At 53.1% G+C, this 25452-nt stretch overlaps 2 protein-coding genes across 2 annotated transcripts in view; both read left to right on the forward strand.

The window, feature by feature from the left end:
* The window catches only part of GAS7 (growth arrest specific 7), a 206441-nt gene extending 190735 nt beyond the window's left edge, over nt 1–15706 (forward strand). Inside the window, exons 10-14 of the mRNA XM_008153455.3 lie at nt 1008–1136; nt 2015–2138; nt 7443–7522; nt 8921–9019; nt 9637–15706. Coding sequence (XP_008151677.2) covers nt 1008–1136; nt 2015–2138; nt 7443–7522; nt 8921–9019; nt 9637–9750 — 546 coding nt within the window. The 3' untranslated portion in view covers nt 9751–15706. The remainder of the gene's footprint in view (nt 1–1007; nt 1137–2014; nt 2139–7442; nt 7523–8920; nt 9020–9636) is intronic.
* Nucleotides 15707–19135: 3429 nt separating this feature from the next.
* On the forward strand, nt 19136–24413 carry RCVRN (recoverin). Its single transcript, XM_008153457.3, has 3 exons — nt 19136–19516; nt 22452–22563; nt 24292–24413. The coding sequence occupies exons 1-3, from the start codon at nt 19136–19138 to the stop codon at nt 24411–24413; spliced, it is 615 nt and encodes a 204-aa protein (XP_008151679.1).
* Nucleotides 24414–25452: the final 1039 nt, after the last annotated feature.

Here is a 25452-nt window from a genome sequence, read left to right on the forward strand (position 1 = left end):
GTGCGTAAGGCACGTAAGGGAAATGAATGCAACACGATGATAGTAATCAGTCATTAGTGAATGTTGTAGTTCGTTATTAATAATTATGTATAACAGGATATTGTAAAAATTAAGTTAGGAAATCTTTATCAAAACCTTTCTGACACACCGTTGCATTGGCTGGGCCGCATGTGGCCCGCGGGCCGCGGGTTTGACATGCTTGCTCTAGGCTGCTCACCTGGCTTGGCAGCGGCTCCACATTAACCTATTTTCTCATCCAATGCATCTCACGTTCACACCAAAAAGAGGTGTAAGTAAAAGTTCTTCAAAGAGGAGTGGGATCGAGGGAAAGAATAAAAGAGAAGGAAAATGCTTGAAAAATACCCCCCACTCCTCTCAGAGCGTAAACCTCTTCCTCTGGCCTCGGGCCTGCGAGGCCGTTCCCTGTGCTGGGATGGGACGCGCCCGTCTCCATGCAGCCCAGTGAGATGAGCAGCCCCCACCCCAGGCACAGTGCCGAGGGGGCCCTGTGAGCCCCCGCCGGCCTCGGCTGGCTCCCGCCGTCGGTTCTTGGAGCGTTGCACCACGTCCAGATCACCTCCGCAGGCTCGCACGGGCACAGAGCAGGTGTTCGGTGAACAGAGCTGACCTGCGGCACCCGAGATAAATGGCACCCAGGCCAGTGACGAGTGCCTGGCACACCACGGTGGCGTGGTTTTGCCCCCAGAAAGCTTCCAGCTTGGAAGGTCAGAGCCCTCCCAGGAGCTGTGGGAGCTCAGAGGGAGGAGGAGGTGACCGCCACGGGACTCAGGAAGCTCCGGACTCCAACCTGCCCATCCAGCAGTGAACAGGGGCCTGGCCAGCTGAGGCGACTTCCTAACCTCCTCCTCCTAAGTGGACACTCAGTTGTACTGAGGGCCAGCCACTGCCCAGGCCCCCCTCACCTGTGGGGGTGGGAGATGCCCTCCCCCAGCGCTTGCTGGCAGCTGGTGCCCGGGGTCCTGAGTGTGCCCCTCTCTCCCCCACAGCTTCACAGCGAGGTGGAGAAACCCCTGATGAACTTCCGTGAGAACTTCAAGAAAGACATGAAAAAGTGTGACCACCACATCGCCGACCTCCGCAAGCAGCTTGCCAGCCGCTACGCCGCAGTGGAGAAGGTGAGGGGCCCGGGGTGCTGGGCCGGCGGGAGGGGGCCTCCTGGAAGAGGGTGGGCTGAGTAGGGTAGGTGAGGGGGGTAGGGGAGGGAGTTCCCGGCCCACGCCTGAGGAACCTGCCTCCCCGCAAAGAGCAGATGGGAGCTCTCCCCCATGGCACTCAGTCATGCCCAGAGGGCCAGTGGAAGCAGGCGAGGCTGCACCTGCAGTGGGAAGTGGAGTGGGCTCCATCCGGCCCCTGAGACGAGGGACATGCAGCCACGCTCTCCTGGGACGCGGAGCCTGGATGTGCTGCTGGTCCATGTGTGCCCCTTCGTCTGGGCCTCGCCTGGCGGGTTCTCTCCTGACCGAGTCACCCCCTCCCAAAAGCCTATGAGGGCTAAGCTGGTGGCAGCTGCTGACGGCCACTGGAGGGAAGGGGGCTCTCCCTGGGCCTGACCACAGTGACAGGGTGCGGGAGAAGGGGGAGCGCACGGCTGCAGGCACCTAGACTGCCAGCTGCTGCCCCCGAAGGACCCGTCCTGACCCAGACTAAGCACGCTGGAGGTGACGTGGATGACCTTGTGCGCGGCCCCCGCCCCCCAGGCTGTGACTTTAGGGCTGTCTGCATGTGCACACGCTCCATCACACCTGGCCTGAGGCTTGCTGTCGGCCAAGTGCAGGGAGAGACGGGATGAGAGAGAGGGTTGCCGGCTCAGCACAGTGACTGGGCGGCCAGTGATGCTAGTCTAGCTGAGTGTCCTCGGGCCATGATGGCATCATCCACAAGGACAGGGAAAAGAAAGGACTCTTATCTAGAAACGGGGAGGCCGTCCACGTGACCACGGGCCCCTCCTGGCTCTGAGCCCCGTGAGCAGCGCTTCCGTGTCCTCGGCCCCCAGGCCCGGAAAGCGCTCACGGAGCGGCAGAGGGACCTGGAGATGAAGACCCAGCAGCTGGAGATCAAGCTGAGCAACAAGACGGAGGAGGACATCAAGAAGGCCCGGAGGAAGTCCACGCAGGCCGGTGAGTGGGGCCACGCCCACCTTCTGCACCTGTCAGGGGGGCACAGCAGGGGAAGCTGGGGGAGGGATGCCTGGAAGGTGCATCCCACGGGATGGGGGGGGGGGGGCTGTGGTGTGGGAGTAGGTAAGGCTGCCTCCAGGCCTGGCTCTCTGACCAGGAAGTGGTTACTCCTCCATGCCCCCGAACTGTGGGGTCCTGTCACTGTGGGGAGCCCCTGGAAGTACAGACTCCACCCCAGCAGGGAGGGATGCTCCAGAGGTCCTCAAACTTTTTAAACAGCGGGCCAGTTCACTGTTCCTCAGACCGTTGGATGGGTGCCTGGCCCCATCAGCAGCCACATTCCAGATTCTCCCTGAAAGATGCTTCCAGTGCATTGGTCTCTGCTCCCACCTAGTGGTAACAATTAGCTAATGCCCAAGGAAGGGGGAGAAAAGCCAGATAGAACCAGTAAAAACTTAAAAGATATTCCTTTAAAAGTTTCACTGCATGCAAGGACAGTGCGTGTTGCTTTCTGAGGCTGAAATGTGTGATGTAGGATTAGGGTTCCGATCAGATGGTCTAGGTCCCTTCTACTTAGCTTCTGGTAAACCTCATACAATCAACTCATTATGGAATATGGAACAAAGCAGCCACCTATGGACATTTTGAAAAAAGATGGTGAAAAATAAGTCAGTAACAAATAATAGAAGCATACCCAGAAGTAGAAGGCATTATATACTTACTGTGATTGGGAAGGGAAACCTAAGGTGAGGAAAGGCATATTTAAATTCATGTAATTAGTTAAGTTATTAAATAAAATTATATTATAAAATCAATATCTTTGCTTGGGAAAAAAATTTAATCAGCACATAAGAATGTAAAATCTTAATTTGCCAAATTAATCACCATCAATACTTCCTAAAAGATTTTTAATGCTTTAAATGTTTATAATGTTTATATTTAAATGTCTACACATTAGGTCATATACTCTATGTTCTAAAGTTATATTTTAACCCATATACCTTAGAGATAGCTCTATTCCATTACCCATACCCTTATCCAGCCATTCATATACATCAGACTTCTATTTTCTTTGTCATCTAAGTATTTATTTCATTGTCATTTTAATAAAATTATTTCTCCTTTTGTGGCTATTAGATATATTTCTGGGAAATGTTTCCATTAAGTATAACTTATTTATATTTAAAATTTTATAAACTAAAGCCCCATAAAATAAAATAAAAAGTTTAGGAAAATACAAGCAGCAGCACATAGTCAAGCCATAGTATCAACAGCAAGAGGCTGGCCAGAAGCAATCCCCTGTGTAGCTGTGTGTGTGTTCTCATCCTCTTCCATCCATAGCTCCTGTTCATAGTCATATCAGCTGTCACTATTCACTGTATCGCAAGTTCAGATGTCATTTGTGCCTGAGACCTGTGGTTGTCTGTTCCATCTCCCCCAGGGTGTTTTCTCATGTAAGGCGGTGCCTGAGTTCTGATCAAAATCTTGTTTAAATCCTGGTCATCAATTTAATAATCTGAATCATTATCAGACCAATCAGTAAATGTGTTTTTAGTCCTTATATGTGTTCCATCTTCCTCAAATGAAAAGTCAAGTTCTTATTCTCGTTTGTCTGGAGGATGTAATTGATTTGATGCTTCTTCAGGTAGAGATGCAGATTCCTTCAGTTTCACTGGGGATGGACAATGTCTCTCTTTTTTATTATTATTTTATCAGACTTTTTTAATGGTTACATGGTATCCAAGTGTATGGTTGTATCCAACTTTACTTCATCATTTCCCTGATTGATGTGGTAGGACTTTTCAATTGCTTCAGAGTGTTTGGCAATGCCAGCAATACTGTGTTATTATAAACTAGAGGCCTGGTGCACGAAATTCATGCAGGGTAGGGTCCCTAGGCCTGGCCTCCCCACCTCCCTCTCTCCTCCTTCCCTCACTCCCTCAGCATCCCACTGCCACTGCCCCTGGTCGTTCTGCACCGCCCCCTGGTGGTCAGTGTACATCATAGCGAGCGATCGAACTCCTGGTCAAACTCCCAAGCAGACAATTTGCATATTAGCCTTTTATATGTATAGATGTGTCTGTGTGTGAGTCTAAATCTATACATAACGAGAATAGAGAGGTGAATTTTCTGGGTCAAAGGGATGTATTCATTTTGGTGGATATTTCCAAATTGCTTTCCAGAGAGTTGTGTCCACCAAAAGCATCGATGGACGTCTGTTCCCTAAACTCTTGTCAGCGCTGTGTGTTATCCGGTTGTGACATCATACTCTCTGGTGGAAAATAATACCTTGTTGTTAATTTACATTTCTTTTTGAGTGAAGCTGAGCATTTTAAAAACAGACGTATCATCTGTAACTTTTTTTTTTTCTGTGAACTGAATCAGGCATATCCTTTCCCCATTTTCTAGCCAGTGGCTGGTCTTGTTCTGATTGATTGATTAGTAGAGATTATTTATATGTTAGGAAAATTATCCTTTAGTCCTTTGAGTTGCAGATATTTTTCCTAGGTTGTTGTTCATCTTTTAATTTGGTTCTTTGTATTTTGGGGGGGAGGGGTGGCTTGCTTCTTGTTATTTTTTTGTGTAGTGATCTTTTCTCTATAACATAGTCTAGGTTTCGTGACTAACTTAAACCTTCCCCATTTAAGATATTTTAAAATCACTTTTTTTATTACTATTTTTTGGTCTCAGGTTAAAAAGATTAAATACAAGGTGGGACATACATAGGTGTACAGTTATAAGTATGCAAAACACAGAGTTTATTCTTGTATTATTATTTATTAATTATTGTATTATTTTCCATACGGACAACTGTAAACCTACTATCCCCCCCCCGCCCCCCCGTACTTAGGCCACCAGACACTTATTTTTCTCCATGCCACGCCACTGCCTAACCGAACCATATTCCCAGAGTTCTGGTTTGCAGGGTTTTCGTTCTCATGGTCTGGATATTTTTGTATTGGTGATTTGATTTCATCTTTGAGCCAGACTTAAAATAAAATCTTTACATTTTCATGGGTTCAGGCTTTTTTACTACTGCTTTCCAGTTTTGCTGTTTGTTCCTCGTATTGCAGTCAGCCGGTAACACGGTTTCTCACCCCCACAGTTTGGAATTGTTTGTGATGAAAGTCACTGGTCCTTGGACCTGACTTTGAAAACACCACCAGAATTCTGTGTGCCAGCCACCAGGCCTCATGCCCCAGAACATTTTCTCTTCACCGTCCAAGTCCTCCTACAGGGGAGTGTTTTTATACCTTTTACAAATGAGGAAACTGGTGATAGAGTGAGAAACTTCCCCAAGGCCTAAGTCATGGGAAGTGTAGATAAGAATTCCATCTTGTTTTATTCCAATGGCTTGGCTTTGTTGCCTTTTTGCTGGATCACCCAGAAAATGCCATCTTTTCTTTCGTCCCCTCCCTCGTGCTTTCCCGGGCTACTGGGAGGGAGGGCAGCTGATCCCTGGGGCTTGACTTCCTTTTGTCTCATCATCATCATCATCGTCATCACTAGCTCCTGATAGGATTTGCTGACTCCACGTCAGATCCAAGCACTTTACGTATATCGATGTGTTTAACCTTCGCCGTAACTCTGAAGATGCCATGATTATCCCTGTTTTACAGATGAGGAAACTGAGGTGCAGGCAGGCTAATTGACTTGCTCAAGGTTGCACGCTAGGCTAGTAAACCGTGGCGTTCGTATGACAGCCAAGATATCCTGGCTCCAGAATCCACCTGCTTCACCCATACTGTTCAGAAGGGTTTCATTTCAGACCCTCGGGCCGCACAGAGATAAGACACACCCTCCTTCACCTACTCTGTTTCCTGATGTTGCAGAACTTACCGAAGCCTGTTCTCAAAATCAGGATTGACAAATCGGGCTTTGGGAATTTTATATTGTACCTTTACGGGGCGACATACTACCTCCATCCCGGGTTAGGCCCAGGTCTCAGTGGGCACGCACTTGCAGTGACGTATCAACCTTTTCCCTTCCAGTTCCTGATTGTCTTGGGTTCAAGGGCCCCGTCCTTGACCTTGGACCAGGAGCACATGAACAACGCCCTTGATTTGGTTCTGTTGCTCAAGGTCATCTCCCAGCTAGTGGTGTGGCTCAGGTGGAAGGGAGCTGCTGGCCGCCCTGGGTCGTGTGCAGGTTTGCCTTCACTTTCACACCAGAATGACAAGGTGACGTTACAGGAATAACTTCTAACCCACGCCAAGGACTGGACTTCAAGAATAAATGAGTTAGCTTTGACTGGCTCGAGTTTTCCCCTCATGAGCAAAGACCGTGATGCCTTCCTCTCTGGAACCCTGTGATGATCTAAACTACACTTAGACCCGAGTGGTGCTTCCCTAACCGAGATGTGCACGTGGACCACCTGAGCCCCTGGTGAAAGTGCAGTCCTGATCCGCCAGGTGCCGCTAGTCCTGAGAGCTGCACTTCTGGCAGGCTCCCGGGGGATATGACGCAGCGGGTCTAGGAGCCGTGTTTTGTAGCAAGGTTCTGGGGTGCTGGTACCTTAGTCATGTTTGCAGTTACCTTATAGTGTGTTTTCTTCCTAATTACAAACTGTTTCAAACGTACCTCTGATTGCAGAAAACAGTGTAGTAGTAGCATCAAGATTGAATGGTGATGTCTGTTTCTGATCTCTTGTGAAATAAAATGCTACGGAAAGAGCCCCTCTCCTCCCACCCAGCCTTTCTGTCCCCGTGCCAGCGCTGTCCTGGGGTTGGTGGGTAGCACTCGGTGCGTGTTTCCATGCAATTACTGCACATGGATGAACCATACACCGGCAGACACATTATTTTGTGTTTCAGAATGGCATCCTGCTGCATGTACACATACACACACACACATACACACACACGTGCATGCACACACACATACACACAAACGGACATAATTTGCAAATTTTTCTTCTTTAACTCTTAACTAGTACCAAGCTGTTTGTGACATTTTTTACCCAGAAAGGACTCTCCAATGTGAAATGAAACTACCATCTTTAGAGAGGAAGCATGCCTTTGGCTGATGATAGGTTGGGAGGTGCTAGGAGTAACCCCTTCCCCACTTTACCCCACACACTGAGAAACCTCCATCCTGAACTCTTGGTGTCTGGGGTTAAGTTCAGTTGGACACTCTGAAGCTGGTCTCTTGTGGTGCTGTCTTCTGCTTTCCACTCCCGCCCCCACTTTCCGCTGGCCTCCATGACCCCAAGGAGAGGAGAAGGCATGGCTGTGGGGCGCAGGCGGCAGAGGGCAGCCACGGCAAGCACAAGACAGGGTGTGACGTGGCCTTGGCCTCTCCTAGGAGATGACCTCATGCGCTGTGTGGACCTCTACAACCAGGCCCAGTCCAAGTGGTTTGAAGAGATGGTGACCACCACGCTGGTGAGTGCCCCGAGACGTGTGAGCATGCCAGTTCCATGACTGGCACTCAGGGCGCCCTGGGCGGGTGCTGGCGGGCATGTAGGTGGTAGAGTGAGGTGACTGTGGAGAGTCATTATGTCTGCTCACATTGAGGTCCAGACCTCGCCTCTGGGTGAGTCCAAGCTCATTCGTACCCTTGCTCTGGCCCTTCCTAGCTGTGTAAACCTGGGGGAGGGTTGGCTGTGCCCTGAGGGGTCGGGCTCAACTGAGGAACCCCCAACAAGTTGACAGTGGCCCCTTTAGGACAAATAGCCAAGCTGCAGGAAGCGTGACCCTTTCACCCCCAGAGGAGTTTCAGCTCCTACAGGGGAAATCCTCACCCTTTGCCCCTGCAAGGATCTCCCCTGCAAGGTTGGGAGCTGGGTAGGGGGAGCGGGGGTGGCCCACGATCAGGGGCGTGAGGCATCGGCATCAGAGCCCTTCTCTTGCCTTCCCGAGATTTCCTGTGAGGGGGCAGCATCTCCTCCTCAGTCAGCACTGGCCGCAGTGAGATGTGGTGGGCACGTGGGCACATGGGCCGTTGGGCCAGAGGAGAAAGGAGCATCATGCCAGCCATTTATCATGTTGCCCCATTGCCAAAGCCACCCCTGTCCAGCACAGGCAGTGACCTGCTTTCCCTCCTGGTTAATCTCCTAATTGAGCCCCCTGCTTTACCGCTCCCTGGGTAATCACCGGGGCAGTGACCTAGTTATGCAAGAATAACAGCCTGATCCCCTCAATTCCAAAGATGCGGTACCCCTCGAAACCAAAGGACAAACCCTTTCCACTCTGACAGGGGCCACCCCACCCCCTGCCCCTGCCTCCCGTGGCCTGGTCGCGGGTCTGTCCCTCAGCACTCGGGGTGGACAGAGGACAGAGGCCCAGGGAGGCACGGGCACCCCGCATGCGTCCCATCTCTCCACCCCCCGGGAACCGGAGCTGGGCCTGCACTGGTGCAGAATCATGAGTCAGACCACAGCAGTCCGGGTTCAAATCTCGCTCCTCCCATAATTCCATGTCACTATGGGAAGGGGATGTTACCTCCCTGGATGTTCATTCCCTGGTTTGGGAAATGCAGACAAGAACAGAGCCTGTCTCTTCAGATTATTATGAGCACAATAGGTAACGCCTGTAACACTCCAGCACCCACCCGCCCGGCAGGGCAGGATCCAGGCAGCAGTAGCTGCTGTGTCCGCATCCTCACCTGCACCGCTAGATGTGGGACGAGTTCCTCACCGGACCCCAAAGGGTCAGGTGGGGTCCGGCCTCAGCAGCGGCGACGTGTGTGAGAGGGTGGCCTGGGACCGTGTGGTGGGAAGGACATGTCACATGTCCGGGTGGAGGGACACGTCCCAGGTGTCTGCTTTTCCTCCTGTGCAGGAGCTGGAGCGGCTGGAGGTGGAGAGGGTGGAGATGATCCGGCAGCACCTGTGCCAGTACACACAGCTGCGGCACGAGACAGACATGTTCAACCAAAGCGTGAGTTCCCCGCCCCAGGCGGAGGCCCCAGGACCCCAGGGGCACCACTGTTCCGTGGCAGGTGAAGTGGCCACGGCAAATGAACCTGAATGGGCGGGGGACGGACCTGCAGGGTGTCCTCCGCACCCATGGGAACCCATCCCAAGCGCATGGAATGGATGCAGCGCGCGTGAGCTGTTTCCCCAGGACAAAGCTCATGGTAGTTAAGAAGCTGAAGGCGGTATTGCCTGCCCCGGTGAATCTCTTCCAAAAAGATAAAAGAACTAGAACTATGCAGAATATCTAACTCTACAATGTCCTTTGTCCTGTTCTGGGGTAGTAACCGTGGGAGCGAAGGGTGGAACTGGTCCCTGACCTGGAGCCATTGAGCCATTTTGCTCTTTCATCCAGTCTGCGGTCCGGAGGGTCAAGTGCTCGAGTGAGAAACAGGGTGGGAGGAGAGGTCCCGGCTCCCGCTCTCACAGCCTCTGCACGTCTGCCCCTCAACGGGCCTCCCCTGGGGCCCCCAACCCTCGGAGAGGCCGCTGTGACAGCGGAGATGCGGGCAGTCTGGCTCGGAGGCAGTGTCCCGGGCGCTGCTGCCCCTGATGGCGTCCTCTCTTCTCCATCCCTTGCAGACAGTCGAGCCTGTGGACCAGCTGCTTCGAAAAGTGGACCCAGCCAAAGACAGGGAGCTGTGGGTCCGAGAGCACAAGACGGGCAACATCCGCCCTGTGGACATGGAGATCTAGGCGGGCACACGCGGCCCCCGGGGTCCTGCCAAGGAGAGGGGCCGGGGGGGCCATGGAGAGGAGGTGGTGGGTCCCGCTGCCAAGTGGAGCTGCCCTCCCCCCCACTCTCCTGCCCACTGAGGAGAGGGAAGGGTGAGGGCTGCAGCCAGCGATTCCAGAAGGGCAGCCTGGCGGCCTCGCTGGGAGGTCCCCAGTGTTCCCAGGCCAAGAAGGTGGATCCACAGCCCCGCCCTTGTCTCTGAGGCCGAAGACCCCCAACTCCCACGTTGTGCTTGCCATTTGGGGAACAAACTGAAGCTGGAACTTTGTGGTCCCTGCTGAGCACCGTAGGGTCACCGCCCCGCCCAGAGCCAGCTGTGTCACATGCTCGTGCCCCTGGAGGCCCCGAGGTCCTTCCTCCGGCTGGCCCTCTGGTCTCCAGGGCTTTGGAGGGTCAGGGGAGGGAGGTCTCTGTCTCCAAGCCAAGTGTCAGGATCGCAGTCGTGGATAGAAGGCAGCGTTCAACAGCCCGCACTCAGAATCCTTTGCAGCCTTCCTTCTTTATTTTCCCCGTTGCATTCTGGGAGTCCACATCCTGGCTCTTCCCTGTCACCGTTCATGATCAAGAGTCTTGGGAAGAAGGCCTAGCTCCCGTCTTCCCAGACTGACCCTGCCTGGAGAGGTCAGGATGGAACTACCTCATCAGCAAATTAGCCCTCAGTCACAGTGCTGAATCCGGTTCCCCAGTAGATCGGGCATCCTCTGCAAAGTCTCTCCAAGAATCCCCAGCCCCCCGACCTACAGATGCTCCCTCCTCCAATCCCCGCCCCTTTCCACACTCTAAACGGGGCTGGGTCAGTCCCATGTGGGAGACAGGCTGGGACAAGTCTTTGTCATCCCCCGATGGCTCCCCCTGCTTGCATATGGCAGCAGTGGGATCACTGTCCTTCGTATGGCTTCCTGTCATTGGTGGTCACTGTACAGGCATCGGAGACTAACATGGCCACAGTAGGTTGTCGCCTACTGGGCAGCGTCTCGCCACCATGGCCTCTCAGTAACTGCTCAGCCCAGAGCCCCACATCAGGCCCTGCTTGGTGCTGGGGCCACCTTCCCTTTCTTCAGCTCCCAATTCCTGGTAAAACCTGGTCTGAGTGTGACTTAGGGAGCTTTCAGGGCGGCAGTCGGGTCCTTGCCCATCATTTGCTCCTCTTCCTGACCACAGCAAGCGTGTGCTCCATCATGTTAAGTCTTGAGAAATCAGTTCAAAAGGCGCAGATGAAGAAAAGGGACCTGAAGGAGGAAGTGCAGCTAGCAAGGGGCAGGTGGTAGCCTGCAACCCACGCCCTGAGAACCAACCCATCTTTCTTACTTCATCTTCCCCATCAGTTCCTTGGGACTTACAGGATCCATATATTCCCAGGAGTGTAGAATTCTAAGAGCACAACTCACTGGTCTTTCAGTCTTACGTATCTGATGATGTATTAACCTTGAATCTTTTGGTACCTCCTGCATTGAGTCAGACCGCTCTCTCGCAGCTGATGGTAGAAAGATGCTGAATATACTAAAGCAAACCAAACCGTGTCCCTTCTCTTACTGAGGCATCCCAACCAAAAAAGGTCAGTGTGAAGGCCTTCTCCAACCTGAATCCGTCCACTGCATGGAGAGCCACTCCTGGCTCTGGGATGGGGCCGTGACACCAGCCACCAATTTCAGGGTATCCGTTCTTGGGTTCTTTATTAAAAACAGGTGCAAGTAGTAACTGCTTTGTGGCTTAGTAAACTAATTTGTGGATGATATTCAGATATTCAAAGCCAGTAGCCTTGTTATGAACACATATTTTGAGTGGATATGCTCATTGAGTTTGCCTTCTCCCTTCTCTCTGAGGATTCTAGCCTTCTGCTCCTCCCTGGGACAGAGGGAGCTCTCTCTCCTGCCTCTTCTGGGTTAGCCTGAGCTGGCCCAGTGTGGGCCGGTCTGTTTGATAAAGTGATTATTTCCTCCTCATCCCTTCACCTCAGTCTCGGTAGCTTTTTCACATACGTTTTCTTCCCTCTTTTATTCATTCATCAAGCATTTAGCTGAAGACAAGTGCTGTGTTAAGATCTGAGGGCAAGATATGGGCTTATTTTCTGTGATTTTGAATAGACATCTTTTCTTCAGGGTTCTTGCAGGTCAGTGACCTTGGCATTCACATACAGGTACTCTGTAGACCTTGGGTTTTCAGGGATACTGTGTCTGTTGTGCTGACCTGCATTCATTTATTCATTCGTTTATTCAGCAGATCCTTGGGACAAGCCAGGCACTCTTGCCCGTCCCTCTATTCCCCATGTAGACAGGGATATTTTGACCTTTCTGGAGAATGAGCACATTTAACCTACCACATTTAACCCACTGGGAACCTGTCATTATAATACAAACTACCGTCATATGGCATTTACCCAGGTGGTGGGAGATAGACAGCAACAAGGGCTCAGTGCCCCAGACACTAGACGCCCAGCCCATATCCAACTTGAATTTCTGAGATTTCTTTTTTCTTTTTCTTTTTTTCTGTTTTGTTAATCTTCACCCGAGGATATTTTTTTCCATTGATTTTTAGAGAGAGTGGAAGGGATGGGGAGAGACAGAGAGAGAGAAATATCGATGTGAGAGAGACACATTGATTGGTTGCCTCCCGCACGTGCCCCGACCGGGCCCAGGGATGGAGCCTGCGACCAAGGTACATGCCCTTGACTGGAATCGAACTCAGGACACTTCAGTCCACAGGCTTACATGCTAACCACTGAGCGAAACTGGTTAGGTCTGAGATTTCTTTTTTGTTTTAAATAACTCCTCACTTTACAAAGAGGATGAAGCCTCAGCATGGCCAGTGAAATTAATACTGAATTAAGAGCAGAGCTGGAGTCGACAGTCCCAGCCCCCTGTCCTTGTCAACAGCCCCTGACCCCCGCCCCCACGCCTGCAGTCTGGGTGAAGCCAAGGTCAAGGATGAAGTCCAGAGCATCTAAAACTGCACGTCAGGGTAGCAAACCCTCTATCTGGTCATTGTTTTTCGCATATGTCCTGGTGTTTAGGTTGTAAGAGGATTTCACTGGGTTTATTCAGAAGGGTGAGTGAGTCTGGGTTTTTTCTTGAGCGCCTCTATTGTGCATTTCTGAAAACAAGTGAGCCCCTTCTACCTGCCTGCACTTAGTTTTATCTGTGAAAACCTGATTTTAAAAAAAAAATCTCTATGACAAACGGTCTTCAACGTGAGCTGGTTGCCATGACAACCTCCAGGAAAAGGAACTGGTTCCTCTCCGTTTTTTTCTAGTGTTTTTGATCAGTATTACAAAGCCCTGGCAACTGAACCACAGGAGTGGCTGTCCTGAGGTTCTGCCGCGGGGCGCCTGGGCCTCCTCTCTACCTCTGCCCAGCGCCCGTGGGGCCGGAGGGTTCCACAGCAGGAGGACTTCTCTGCTCAGAAGGCCACAGCAGCCGCCAATTTCATGAACCAGGGATTTGTCTCCATTCCCTGTGTGAAAACCGATCAATTACTAGAGTAGTGGATGGGTGCAGACAACTCTTGGCTGAGCCCAAGTTCCTTCTTGGAAACACAAGCCATAAAATTCAAAGGAGTCAAAGACCTCATCGTGTTTAAGTGATTCTGCTTCCAGCTGTGAGAGGCCTGGACACGGAGCGGGGCGTTTACACGGGATTCCGCAGACCTGCTGTCACTATGTAGGCAGGGAGAGCACTTTACAAATGCTACGTGGGGTGCAGATGGCGGCATGCTGACTTAGCCAGCACCCCAACTATTCCCCGGGTCCTTCCCACCCCATAGGACACACCGCCTTTTCTTTTTCCAGGTTTGCTGAGGTGTTTGATATTCAGTATGGGGGTTTACTGACATACAGGAAAATTCACCCTTTTGAAGTATACTGGTTCTGTGAATTTTGACAAACTTACACAGCCTTGTAACCACCTCTGAAATCAACATAATCTTTCCATCACTCAAATTCCCCCAGAGCCCCGGAGTCAAGCCACTCCTCCCACTCCAAGCCCTTGGCAACCACTGATTAATTCTCTGACCTTACAGTTTGCCTTTTCCAGAAGGTTGTATAAATGGAGTCACACTGTGTAGCCTTTGAGTCTGGCTTCTCTCACTCAGCTTGGTATTGTTGAGTCAGCCTGTTTGCATGGCTACTTCCAGCCCGAGGCTCCTTCTCCAAAGGCCAGCCGTGCCCACAGGTAGTTCTGGAGGCTCACACTTGCCTTTTTGGTTCATGTCAGGATTAGACAATGCAAAGGTTGCCAGGGAGTGGGCGGAGGGGTGGGCGGGGTCTCGGCTGCCTTTCACATCTGCTGTGCCCTGAAGCTTGCAGGTCCCTCTCTCCTGGGGACCCTCAAGTCTGCTCTGCTTGCACAGTCCTTCCTTGGCATTTATTGAGCATTGGGGGGAAAGGAGGGAGAGAGTGAATGGGCGTAGCATGGATGAGAAGGCAGGGAACTGGCCTTGGGCTCCTCACCACCCTTTCCTGGATCTGCTTCATCTGCAAACCGAGGGTATGATTCTAGAAGGTCTCAGGCCTTCTGCAGTTACTACAGCCTATCTTCCTACGAGCCATTCCCAATTCTGTACCCTGTGCACATGGCCACACCTAATCTGGGTCCCATCGGCGCAGTAGTGCATGGTGTTCCCTAAAATCCTCACGAGAGGGACATCCTGGCTTTTCTCCACTTAGATACAAATGAAGCTACAATTAAGAGTTTTGTGAGCTATTGACAATGAGGCCGTTCCTCCGTAGGACCCCCAAGGTGACAGCTCCTCCAAGCCATGTCTTGATCATGGCCTGCTCAGTGACAGGTGAGCCCTGGAAGGCAGCCAGGCACCTCTCCAAGCTAACTGAAAACCCTGAGCCCAGCCCAGGCCGGCGCGCAGGCCCACAGGCTCCCGTGCTAGAGCCACGGTCTGCGCTGCTGGGAGGCCCTGGGCTGCATTTTGCTGGGGAGGACGCCTCACCACCCCCCACCCCAGCAGTCTTATTTTTGTCCGGCCTGTCTTGAAGGGAGGGACCCAACTCCTACGGCTGCAGGTTGGGGTGAGACTAAGACAAGTGACAAAGCATGTTCCCCTCCCCCTCACCATCTAGACGCTGGGCCAGGCTCTCAGGAGCCTCTGCTGGGAGGTGCCCCTGAGGCAGAGGGGCGGTGACCACCTCTGACCGCTCTGGGGCGCTGTTCAGGAGACATTGATCCTTTGTGTTTCAGGGAGATTCCCGATGGGATTGCAAGGGTGAATGCAAAGGGTGCGGCACATGGGTGCTCTACTGGGACAGTGTGACCCTGGGACAGAGGTCCCAGGAGCAAGAGCACGGGACTGGCCGCTCTGCTGTCTCTTTTGTCCCGGGACCTGAAGTTGTCACTTCCCCTCCCGGGACCTCTGTGGACCCATCTGTCAAGGGAGACTCTCTCTTCCAGCGTCATTACAGCAGCCTGGCTCTCGGGAGCCGGGGCCTCCGGGCAGCCGTGTGGACCCGGGGACAGACGTTCAAAGAGACACCAGCCACCCTGGGTGATGGGCCCCGAATCTGCAGCTCTGCCCTGCCCACAGGAAGGAGGCGAGGGGGCGGAGGGGCATGGCGGTCCTTCCACAGACACGAGCACATCACAAACCCTACGAAGGTGGAATTTTCTAACAAAATAAACTTGCTTGTTTGGTCTGTTTTCTGTAACTTTTGCTAAATACTTTATACATTTTTAATGTTGCAAAGCTGTGTCTCCTGCCAGCATTCCTCATCCCAGTATGAATGTGTTTACTTGGAATTGTATATCCTTCCCCTCTGGCTGCCTAGACCGGTAAATAAAATCGATGTAATATAATTTATAAGTAACACTGTTGAAACTCCGATCCCTATGGGGGCGCCCTTCCGCCCCCTGTAATAGCATTTGTGTGTATTAATGCTGAAGAATTAAATGTTTAAAGGGTTTAAATTTTGAAGGCATTTGCTATATATAATTGTTCTGCGTTATTATAAGGAAGTTAAATGCTCTCCCATTTTTTCTCTCGGCTCTGTGTGGACACTTGAGATGCTTAGAGTCACCCCATGGGAAATAAACTGTCCAGCGACGCTGGTCCCGCTGGGTGACCCTCCCTCCTGGAGCGCGGCCATGCTGTCCTTTGTACAAAGGGTCTTCGCATTCCTCCAGGCTCCCGGCATCGGTGATAAGTTTTCTCCTGATGACTTAGCAGCGGGCCAAAAGGCACCTGGGCATTGACCCGCCAGACAGGTGCCATGCTGGCGTACCCACACACCTGGCCCCCAGCCCAGGCCGCTCTCCTGGTGACTTATCCCTACAGACACAAGGGGCTCCTGGCTATAGTTTCTTGACTCATCCATCCATCCCTTCCTCACTTGGTGCCATAATTATTGAGCAGCTACTACACTGTTCTAGGTCTGGGAACACAGTGCATGAAACAAGCCAGGGGGAAGGTCATCTTGTCTTTGAGCTCAGAGCAGGGGAAGGTGAGGGAATGGGGGAAGAGGGGGGGGTGGGGCTGGGGGCAGGGCCCTGGCTAACAGCTAAGAGAGCTCCTGGTTTGGGGTGCGAACAGGGCCAGCCTCTGGGAAGAGCCTGCTTCTTGCAGTCAAGGTCAGGCCCGGGGGAGGCACACCGAGACTGACTGGAGACGAGCCTTCTCCCCAGTGGTCTTTGGGGTTCGGGGAGAGTTTATGGTCCCAGCTCAGACTTAACAAATCCATTCACAATACATCATCTCCAACAACTTGTTTGACTAAGGAGCATAAACTCTCCCTCTGATAGAAGATGTTTATGCAGGTTTTCAAACAAACCTCCAGGTCATGACCCCTCTCTCAGCAGCATCAACACAGCTGCCTGTGGTCCCCTCCAGCGGTCCGGCCCCTCCGGGCACAGCAACCTGAAGAATGTGGCCAGTGCCAGGCTGACTCCGACCCGGTTCCAGATCCTTCCTCCTTGCCCTTGGAAAGGGCAGCGAGGTCGGGGGCTAGAAGGAGAGTGGCTCCAGTTACCTCTGTGTTAACCCAGGGCCCTGTTTCCTTGTCCACATCTTCTGTTGTCATGGCAACCCCAGCTCCTCACCTAAAGAAATGGAGCTTCTTGCCCCCTCGGCTCGGGCCGTGGTAATGGCTCGAGAAGAGCCCTGGATGGGAGCCTGCGGACCTGGGCTTTCCTCCCGCGTTGCCATTTAGCCGCCCTGTGACCCAGGCAGGCGGGGTGCGCCTGGGAGCTCCGTTTCTCCCTGTAACCCCGGCCTGGCCTCACCGGTAGGCTTGGTGTGCACAGCCTGGGACCAGGAGGCACTTCTCATCGCCTCTCACACCTGGTTCCGAGGTCAGGGATGAAGCCTCCGCCTCATTCATGGCCTGGGTTTTGTTTGTTTTTTTTTCTAGTGCAGTGACTGTCCTGTTTCTAACTGCTCTCGAAACAAATGCCTTGCTACCGGATAGTGAAATCTAGAACAAGAGAAAGGGCTCCTATAAGAGATAATGTGCTCTCACACACTAATGGAGAAAAGGAGTGCGTACACACACGCACAACCACACACACCCCTAACATGAAGGCCTCCTGAGAAACACTCTGGAACCACAGGGGGTGCGTGGGCAGGAGGGATGGTCAGCACAGCCGGTGCCTGAACTCCTCGGTCCTTCCTAAGCAGCATGCGGTGGGCCTGGCAGATGGCTTCCCCAGCAGCAGGGAGCTGCTGGCCCCTGCCATTAGCCTGTTAGGATAGGGTGCAAACCCTAACTCACTGCCTGGAGATTGTTGGGTTTATTCTTTGTAGTTATGAGCCCTGGGCAAAGAGGAGACATCTCTCCCATCCAATTTGGCAATTTTGGGGTTCCAGGCCCACTCCCCTCCAGCATTATGCTCAGCCAAGCCAGGGCGCTGCCGACCTCTCCTTGGGTGATGAGAAGTCAGGTGCAAAACACACTCGCTAGGGCTCCTCCTCTGTCCTGTGCTCATCGCTGTGCTGACCGCAGAGATGTGAAGGCTTCCCTTGCAGAGCTCCCTACCTCCCATGAATGCATCCTCTCACCCCACAAACACGTGGTGTCTGCTAGCGCAGGCATCAGACTGGGGGAAAACCGGCAACCTGCGAGCTGAAACTGAACCTCAGATATGTTGTATTTGGCCCACACCATGTTTTTAAAATTTTTGAATTGACTCTCCAAGTTTAAAAGTTTGGAAATTGCATCTAAAAATCTGATTTCTGGGTTTCTCTTGGATAGCCACGGGGCCATAATCCCATATGACCTCATTCAAATGAGCGGAACACTGGCAAGGCCTCGCGTGTGCGACACAGGCCTCACCACTCCCTACTGTCTCCCTGGTCCAGTCGTTTCACTCCCTCCCTCCCCTTGCTGCCTCCTGTAGGCAGTTTAGTTTTTTTGATCCCTGTTGTAGATGAATAATAACAAAAACTAGCATGTATTTAGCACTTAGCATGTGCCAGGCTCTGTTCTAAGTATGTTGCACGTATCCACCCATTTCAGCCTCACAAAAACATGACGTAGACGCTGTTATCTATTATCATGCCTGTTCACTGAAGGAGTGAGTACTCGGCGATGGCCTACACCTGCCGGGCACGCACCGTTCTGGCAATGAAGAGGCAGTTGGGAACAAGACAGACAGATTCTCCATCCATGGGGCTTTCATTCCCGGAAGGGGACAGACAACACATGGGATAAAAGAGGAAGTCAGAAGGTGTACGGGGAAGGGAGCAAAATGAAGCAGGATAAATAGTCTGGGGGTGCTGAGGGGTGGGGGTGGGGTGTGCAATTGCAAATAGAGTGGGCAGTACAGGCCTTGCTGAGGACACAGTCCAGGAAAGCCAGGAAGGAGGGGAAGGACTAGGAGAAGAGCATTCAGGCAGAGAAAGGTTACAAAACGTTGCCTGAGGTCACACAGCTAACAAATTGCAAAGTTGGGATTTGAACCCAGGCGGTCTCTGAGCCTGGCCCCTGCATGGGAGGGCTCAGTGAGGATGAGACCCTCGGAGTTAGGGCGGGGGACAGGCTGGGACATCCTTGCGCTGAGAGAGCTGGAGTTGGGGGTGGGGAGGGAGGAGCCAGGGGCCACAGCGAAGACCTTGGCCCAAGGCTTGGGCTCTGAAGGATCTGACCTCCCCTCCTGTCCCCCCAGAGGCCAGAATGGACTGAGCACCTGCGGTCAGCTCTTTACTTTAATCTCAAGGGGATTCTGGGAGCTCGCCTGCCTCCCCTCCCAGTTCTGGGCCCCTCCTCCCTCCAAGTACTGGGGTGAACCTGCCGCAAATCCTCCTAATCCGCCAGCATCTCCGTGGGTCTGTGGCCAGCAGCAGCCTGAGACCACGCCGCTCCCTCCCACCCACCCACGCAGCAGCGCCGCCGGCCCAGCCGCCTCGCCCATGGGGAACAGCAGGAGCGGGGCCCTGTCCCGGGAGCTCCTGGAGGAGCTGCAGCTGAGCACCAAGTTCACGCAGGAGGAGCTGTGCGCCTGGTACCAGTCCTTCCTCAAGGAGTGCCCGGGCGGCCGCATCACGCGGCAGCAGTTCCAGGGCATCTACGCCAAGTTCTTCCCCGACGCCGACCCCAAGGCCTACGCCGAGCACGTGTTCCGCAGCTTCGACGCCAACAGCGACGGCACCCTGGACTTCAAGGAGTACGTGGTGGCCCTGCACATGACCACGGCCGGCCAGCCCAGCCAGAAGCTCGAGTGGGCCTTCTCGCTCTACGACGTGGACGGCAACGGGGCCATCAGCAAGAGCGAAGTGCTGGAGATCGTCATGGTCAGTCTCCACCCCCCCTCCCCCGTGCAGGGCTGGGGTCACCCAGGTCAGGGCGCAGCTGGGGGAGGGCCTGGGGGGACGTGGTGGCCCAGGCCTTGTGACCCAATGGCTCTGAGAGCGTGGCGAGGGGTCTCTCATATACTGAGATTAACAGAAGGCTGGGCATTTTCCCACAGCTTCGTTTTCCTCCTAAAGAAGAATCTGGGTATTTCCTATGATTTCCTTTTTTTTTTTTTCTTTTCCTTTTTCCTTCCTTCCTCCCTCCTTCCTTCTTTCCTCTGTTCATTAAAATATCCTTCAATACCTTTAACTGCATAGTCAGATTCCCTGATATGTTTCAGATGCACAATAGGAGGAGGTGGGGGTGGGGGGCGGAATATGAGACCTGGGTTCCGGTTCTGCTTGTCTTCATGACCCTTCACCGGAGCCTCAGCTCTCTCATCCCCGTGCTCTGACCAATCCCGGGATGCTCAGGCCCCTGGGAGGTCAGTGCCTGTCACACCCATCTCCTCCCCTGTCCCAACCAGCCCGGGAACACATCGCTTGTGAAGATTTTAGGCGTCTGGAAAACAGTCTTATTTAATGTAAAAGCAATTCGTGAAATTTAGAAACACATGCAAAAGAAAGTTAAAATTACCTTTAATTTCATCATCCAGAGAAAACAGTCAACATATCAGTATATACATTTCCATTCTTTTAGCGGTATATTTTAAACTAAGTTTAGAGCTATGAAATATTCACATATGATTTTATACCTCTTTCAGTTACTATTTTATGATGAATGTTTTTCATATCAGTATACATCCTTCCAAGCCATGTTTAATAGCTGCTTAGAATTTCATCTATAAAAATGTCATAAAATTATGTAACCATTCTTAAATTTGGGACAATTTAGATGTTCCTATTTTTCCTATTATAGTATTTATATTTACCTTCATTTAGTATCTTTTTACCTGATCTTTTTTATCCCTCTACCTCATGCCACTTGCTATATTTTTCTAATGACATTCCCGTTAAGAGGGAGACTGTTTTCATGGTTCATATACTTTTGATGCCTTTGTAACCCTGCTTTCATTCGCACAGCTCTTCCTCCCTCGTTAGGTGACACCATGAATACAACAGCTGAGCATGCAGCTGTGGCCTGGGACTCTGCTCGGGCCTCCGGTCAAGGGCGGGCGGGCATGTGTGGGAACCTCACTGGGCAGGGCCTTCGGATCAGACTTCCCTGGCGTGGCAGGTGGCATGGGATGGAGACCACATCCTCAGAACCACCTAAAGGACGCCAGGCCCAGCAGAGGCCTACAAGTTGGTGCTCCTTGAGAAAGAGGAGGAGGAAGGGGTTGGGGAAGGAAGGGGAGGGGAGGGAGAAAGGGTGGGGAGGGGAATCCATGGCTGAGGCTGTGCAAGGTGGTGCCAAGGCTCTGCCACTCACCAGACCACCAGGTCACTAGCCGTGAAGCCAGAATTACAGGTTCTTGTCCCAGCTGTGCCACCAACTATAGCTTCATGGCCTTGGAAAACCATGTAACCTCCCAGGGCCCAGGGTGAGCAGCCGATGGTTCTTTCTCGGCTCTTTCACTGAGGCCTTGACAGACAGTCTGTCCTTGGTGTCGGAAGCAGGATGGGGCAGGCAGCCAGTTACTCCCAGCGTTTAGCCACCAAGCCTGCACGTGGTTCCCATGGCGCAGGACAGAGAGAGGCGTCAGCGGAGTCACCTCCACTCCGGCTGTGGGCGCCTGCACCTGAGGCTGCTTCCCCAGCTGCTGGTTTGATTCCTTGCTCCTTGCTGTAGCGGGGGGAGGGGAGGAGTAGGACAGGTGTGGTGGGGGCGGGCTGTAAGGGCATTTCTCAGGGTGTTGACCTCCCCTCCAGGCTAATTTATAGGCATTACCCTGGCTGTGCTCCTGGGTCTCCAAGGTGCCCTTCCTACTGCCACCCAACACATTGCCTGCACCCGAGGCTGCCCCCAGGCTGAGGGCACAGGCTGGGACAGGCTCGGGGCCATGACCTCGAGTGTCCTCTCTGGGCCTGGCCAGCCCTGGAGTTACTGAGCTGGTGGGATCCTAGTGACCTAGAGCTGGATGGGCCCCTCGAGACCACCTGTCCCTCTCCCTGACCACAGGTGCAGAGGCACTTCCTGCCTTCCCCCATCACACATGCGCACATCAGGCTCCTTTGTTAGCGTGGAGGGAGGTGAGAAGGCTCCTGAGTCTAAAGCTAAACCTTCCTCTGAGTCCCTTCCTGTGCGGAAGGGTAACTGAGTGGCTTCCTGAGCCCGGGAGGCCTTTGGAAAGCCTGCTGAGGCCTCCCCGCACCCTCCCCAGCCATTGGCACGCTCTGAGGCATAAGCTGGCGAGTGGCATGATGCAAACTAAACCCAAAGTGCCTGGGTCAGAAGCTCTGCTCATCTGCTTCCAGCTGCGTGACGCTCAGCAAGTTAATTGGCTCGGTTTCTTCATCTGTAAAATGGGGTCCATAAATGCACGCCTCATAAGGTTGGGAAGGTTACATGTAAAATGCTCAGAAAAGTGGCACATGTTAGCGCTTGCCAGGCAACCCGGCTGCGCAACCCGGCACCACATGGACCTGGGAGAAGCTGTTAGATTTTCTAAAATTTCTAGGCAGTAGGTTCAAGGTAGCGGTTCCCAAACTGCAGCCTCGGGCTGCCACGGGATGGCATCAGGAAGCTTTTTCCATGTTTTTAAATAAAATGGAAGTCATACGTCTGCATGGTCAGGAAATGCCAACAGTACAGAAAGGGACAAACAAGAAGCAAGAGCCTTCCTCCCCCCCGCCCCCAGGCTCCCCATCCAGCTGAAGGTCTCAGAAACACAGGTGCCCGCCCAGGAGCTCTGATTGACAGGGCAGCTGGGCCTGGGACCTGCGCTCTAACCCAGGGCTCCTCTGACCAGCCGTTCCTCTTGCTTCGGTGCAGGCGATATTCAAAATGATCAATCCCGAGGACGCCAAGCACCTGCCAGACGACGAGAACACCCCTGAGAAGCGAGCCGAGAAGATCTGGGGCTTCTTTGGAAAGAAAGATGATGGTGAGTGCCTTCTCCCTCGTGGCCTCTGCTGTACAGTCACGGCTGTTTCCTGCTGGTCCCACCAACATTTAGCCTTCCCAGAGCCAGTGCCCAGAGGGATGGGGACACCTCGCCCCGCCGTGCACTGCAGGGCTGGCTGCGGCCTCGGGGAGTGGACAGAGGCCACAGGTCCAGGCCTGCTCCCCGTGGAGCTGCCACTGCGTTGGGGATGGCGCCCCGTCCCTGGCTCACAAGGCCCACGGCTGCCGGAGAGTCTCGGGGAGAAGGAAGCTCCGAGGGGTGGAGGGCTTCTGGAGAAAACAGCTTTGGTTAACACAGCCACATTGAAGCAACAGGAAGAAGCAAAGGCAATAGCTCATTAGATGTTTGTACGCCAACGCCAAGTTTAGAGGAGTTCCAAGCACTTTCTGTTTAGGAGGGGTGCCGGTTCCTAGACACTGGGGTTTGCTTCGCTTGTTTTCCAAAACGCTTTCTAAGAGTTAGAGCAAACTTTAGCCCAGTCTGCATCGGAATTAGCATGGGGTCCCAAGTAAGCCGGGTCTCATTTCCATGGTTTCACTTAGGAAGTTAATTTGGGTCCCGGGGAAGCTGACCCAAGTGACCGTCACAGGGGGTGGTGGTATGGGGGCTGCCTTATTCCTCCTGCCAGGTGGTGTGTGTGTGTGTGTGTGTGTGTGTGTGTGTGTGTGCTTCCACGTGCCCACATGGGACAAGGCCTGGCTCCAGAACTCAGCTCTGATGCTGGGGTTCCAGGCTCTTTGGGAGGCTGACAGGGCAGCTAGGACTTTACATTTCCCCACCTCGACCTGCAGGGAACCAGCTGGGCCCTAACCCAGGATTAAGATAAGGGTGTTCCAAAGGCCTGGAACATAAGCTAATGGGCGTGCAATTCGGTTCCAACACCCACTACGTGCAGGCAACTCTGAGCATAAGCATGATCTGAAAGAGCACCCGTCTCATTTTAGACTTATTTCTACATGTGACTGTCTTCCCCAGCAGACCGAGAGTTTCCTGGGGCCAGGGACTTTACGTCACTTCCTTCTATGCCACACCCTGCCCTCCACCCTCTGAAGTGACCTCAGCCCCAAGCACAGTGGCTCTGGCTCAGAGGAACAGCTAGTGGAGAGCATTGAACTGGACAGAACTGAATCCGGAGGCTGGGCGAGGCGCTCTCCTGGTCCCACATGGGAGGTGGATGGGAGATGCAGAGGGAAGAATCGTGGAGGAGCTGTCAGCTGAGAATCCTGGGGCTGCCCGTGTGCTGGCGTGGCGGGTCAGAGAGACCTCTTCACAAGCCAGGCTCTCCCTGGCACCCCCCTGCGCCCCTCAACTTCCACTCCCTTCTCTAGAGTGGATGCCGTTCCCTCCTCAACTGAAACTGTTCACTCTGCTTCATGCCCCAAAAGTTCTTCCAGAGCTTGAGGCTCAGACCTAGAGTAATACTCAAGATACTTAATAACCAGCAAGGCAGAGGCATTGCCAATCAGAAGAGAAGCGTAACTAAAATGCACCCTGGACCCCTCAGTAGTGCCAGCCATTAACCCTCTCATTGCTGGTTCATGGGGAGGTCCAAGTTGGGTATCTGGGGCAGGGGTGGGAGTACCCTGGGGCGCTAAGACGCAAGGTTTTCATGGTAGATACATCTGCGCAGGGCATGCTGGGCGGTGTCAGCCTTGTGGCAGCTTAAAACAGCCAGTCCTGACTGTAGTATTTGTCTCCCATACGCAGATAAACTTACAGAGGAAGAGTTCATCGAGGGGACCCTGGCCAATAAGGAAATTCTGCGACTGATCCAATTTGAGCCTCAAAAAGTGAAGGAAAGGTTAAAGGAAAAGGAAAAGAACCCCTGATGCCAACTGCTCAACTCTCCTGCCCCCACTTACCACTCACATAAGCACACGAATGCACACACGTGCGCACACACACACACGCACGCATGCACACAAGCACACCCCAGCGGCCAAGAGAGAGGCCTCCAAACCCACAGCATATTAAACCCACAGCACAGCTCCCTGCCAAAGAGAAGTGTCTTTAGCATCTACTGGTTCCTCCTTCCCTGTCTTTAGAGTCCCTCCCATTATGCCGCCTCCCCTCCCCTGCCCACCAGCCCAGGCCTTCCATGATAATCCCAGGATTAGGTCACAAGAGTCCTAAATATCACCCCTGTGTAAGCTCCTTTGTGGATTGCTGGGTAAGCAGGTTCCAATAAATGCAAGAGTTGCTGGACACACAGCCGCTGGTTGTTCTTGAACTGGAAAGGAAAATGACTTCTGTGGGCTTGGCCGCCAAGGCAGGGATGCGTTGCCATTGCAGTGGTTACCAGGATGCGTGGACTCCGTTGTGAAGAAGGTGAACATGGCCCTGCTCTCTCAGGGCTCAGGGTGCAGAGGGGATTGCACACCTGGAAGCAGCCATTACAAGTAGGATGTTACCATGGAGACGTACAAAGCACTGCGAGCTATAACAGGATGGGCTTCCTCCTCCCGAGGATCAGAGAAGGTGTTCTTGATGGGGGAAAGGGTGGGGTGGGGAAGCACTGTGTCTCAGCAGAGACTCTGATGCAGGAATGAGCATTTCCTGTGGAGGCCAGGGTAGCTGAGAGCAGAGGGAGGAGGGACAGCCAATGGGGAGTTAAGGCTGAAAGGTAGGCGGGGCCAGACCATAGCTGGCCTTCTTTGCAGCCCATGGAGGCATTCAGCTTCACTGTGGGGAGAGTGGGTACCACTGTGGGGTTTGGAATAGGAGGGTTCTATGTTTGTAAGGGCTCCCTCTGGCCGAGTGGGACTAAATCAGAGGGGCAAGGCTGGGGGCAGGGCGCTGGAGATGACACTTTGGAAGTTGCCTAGGTGGCCTGGGCTGGGGAACAGCAGTGGGATGGAGAGAATGGGA

This window comes from Eptesicus fuscus, chromosome 20 (assembly GCF_027574615.1).
Source record: "Eptesicus fuscus isolate TK198812 chromosome 20, DD_ASM_mEF_20220401, whole genome shotgun sequence".
In the NCBI taxonomy this organism is placed as follows: Eukaryota; Metazoa; Chordata; class Mammalia; order Chiroptera; family Vespertilionidae; genus Eptesicus; species Eptesicus fuscus.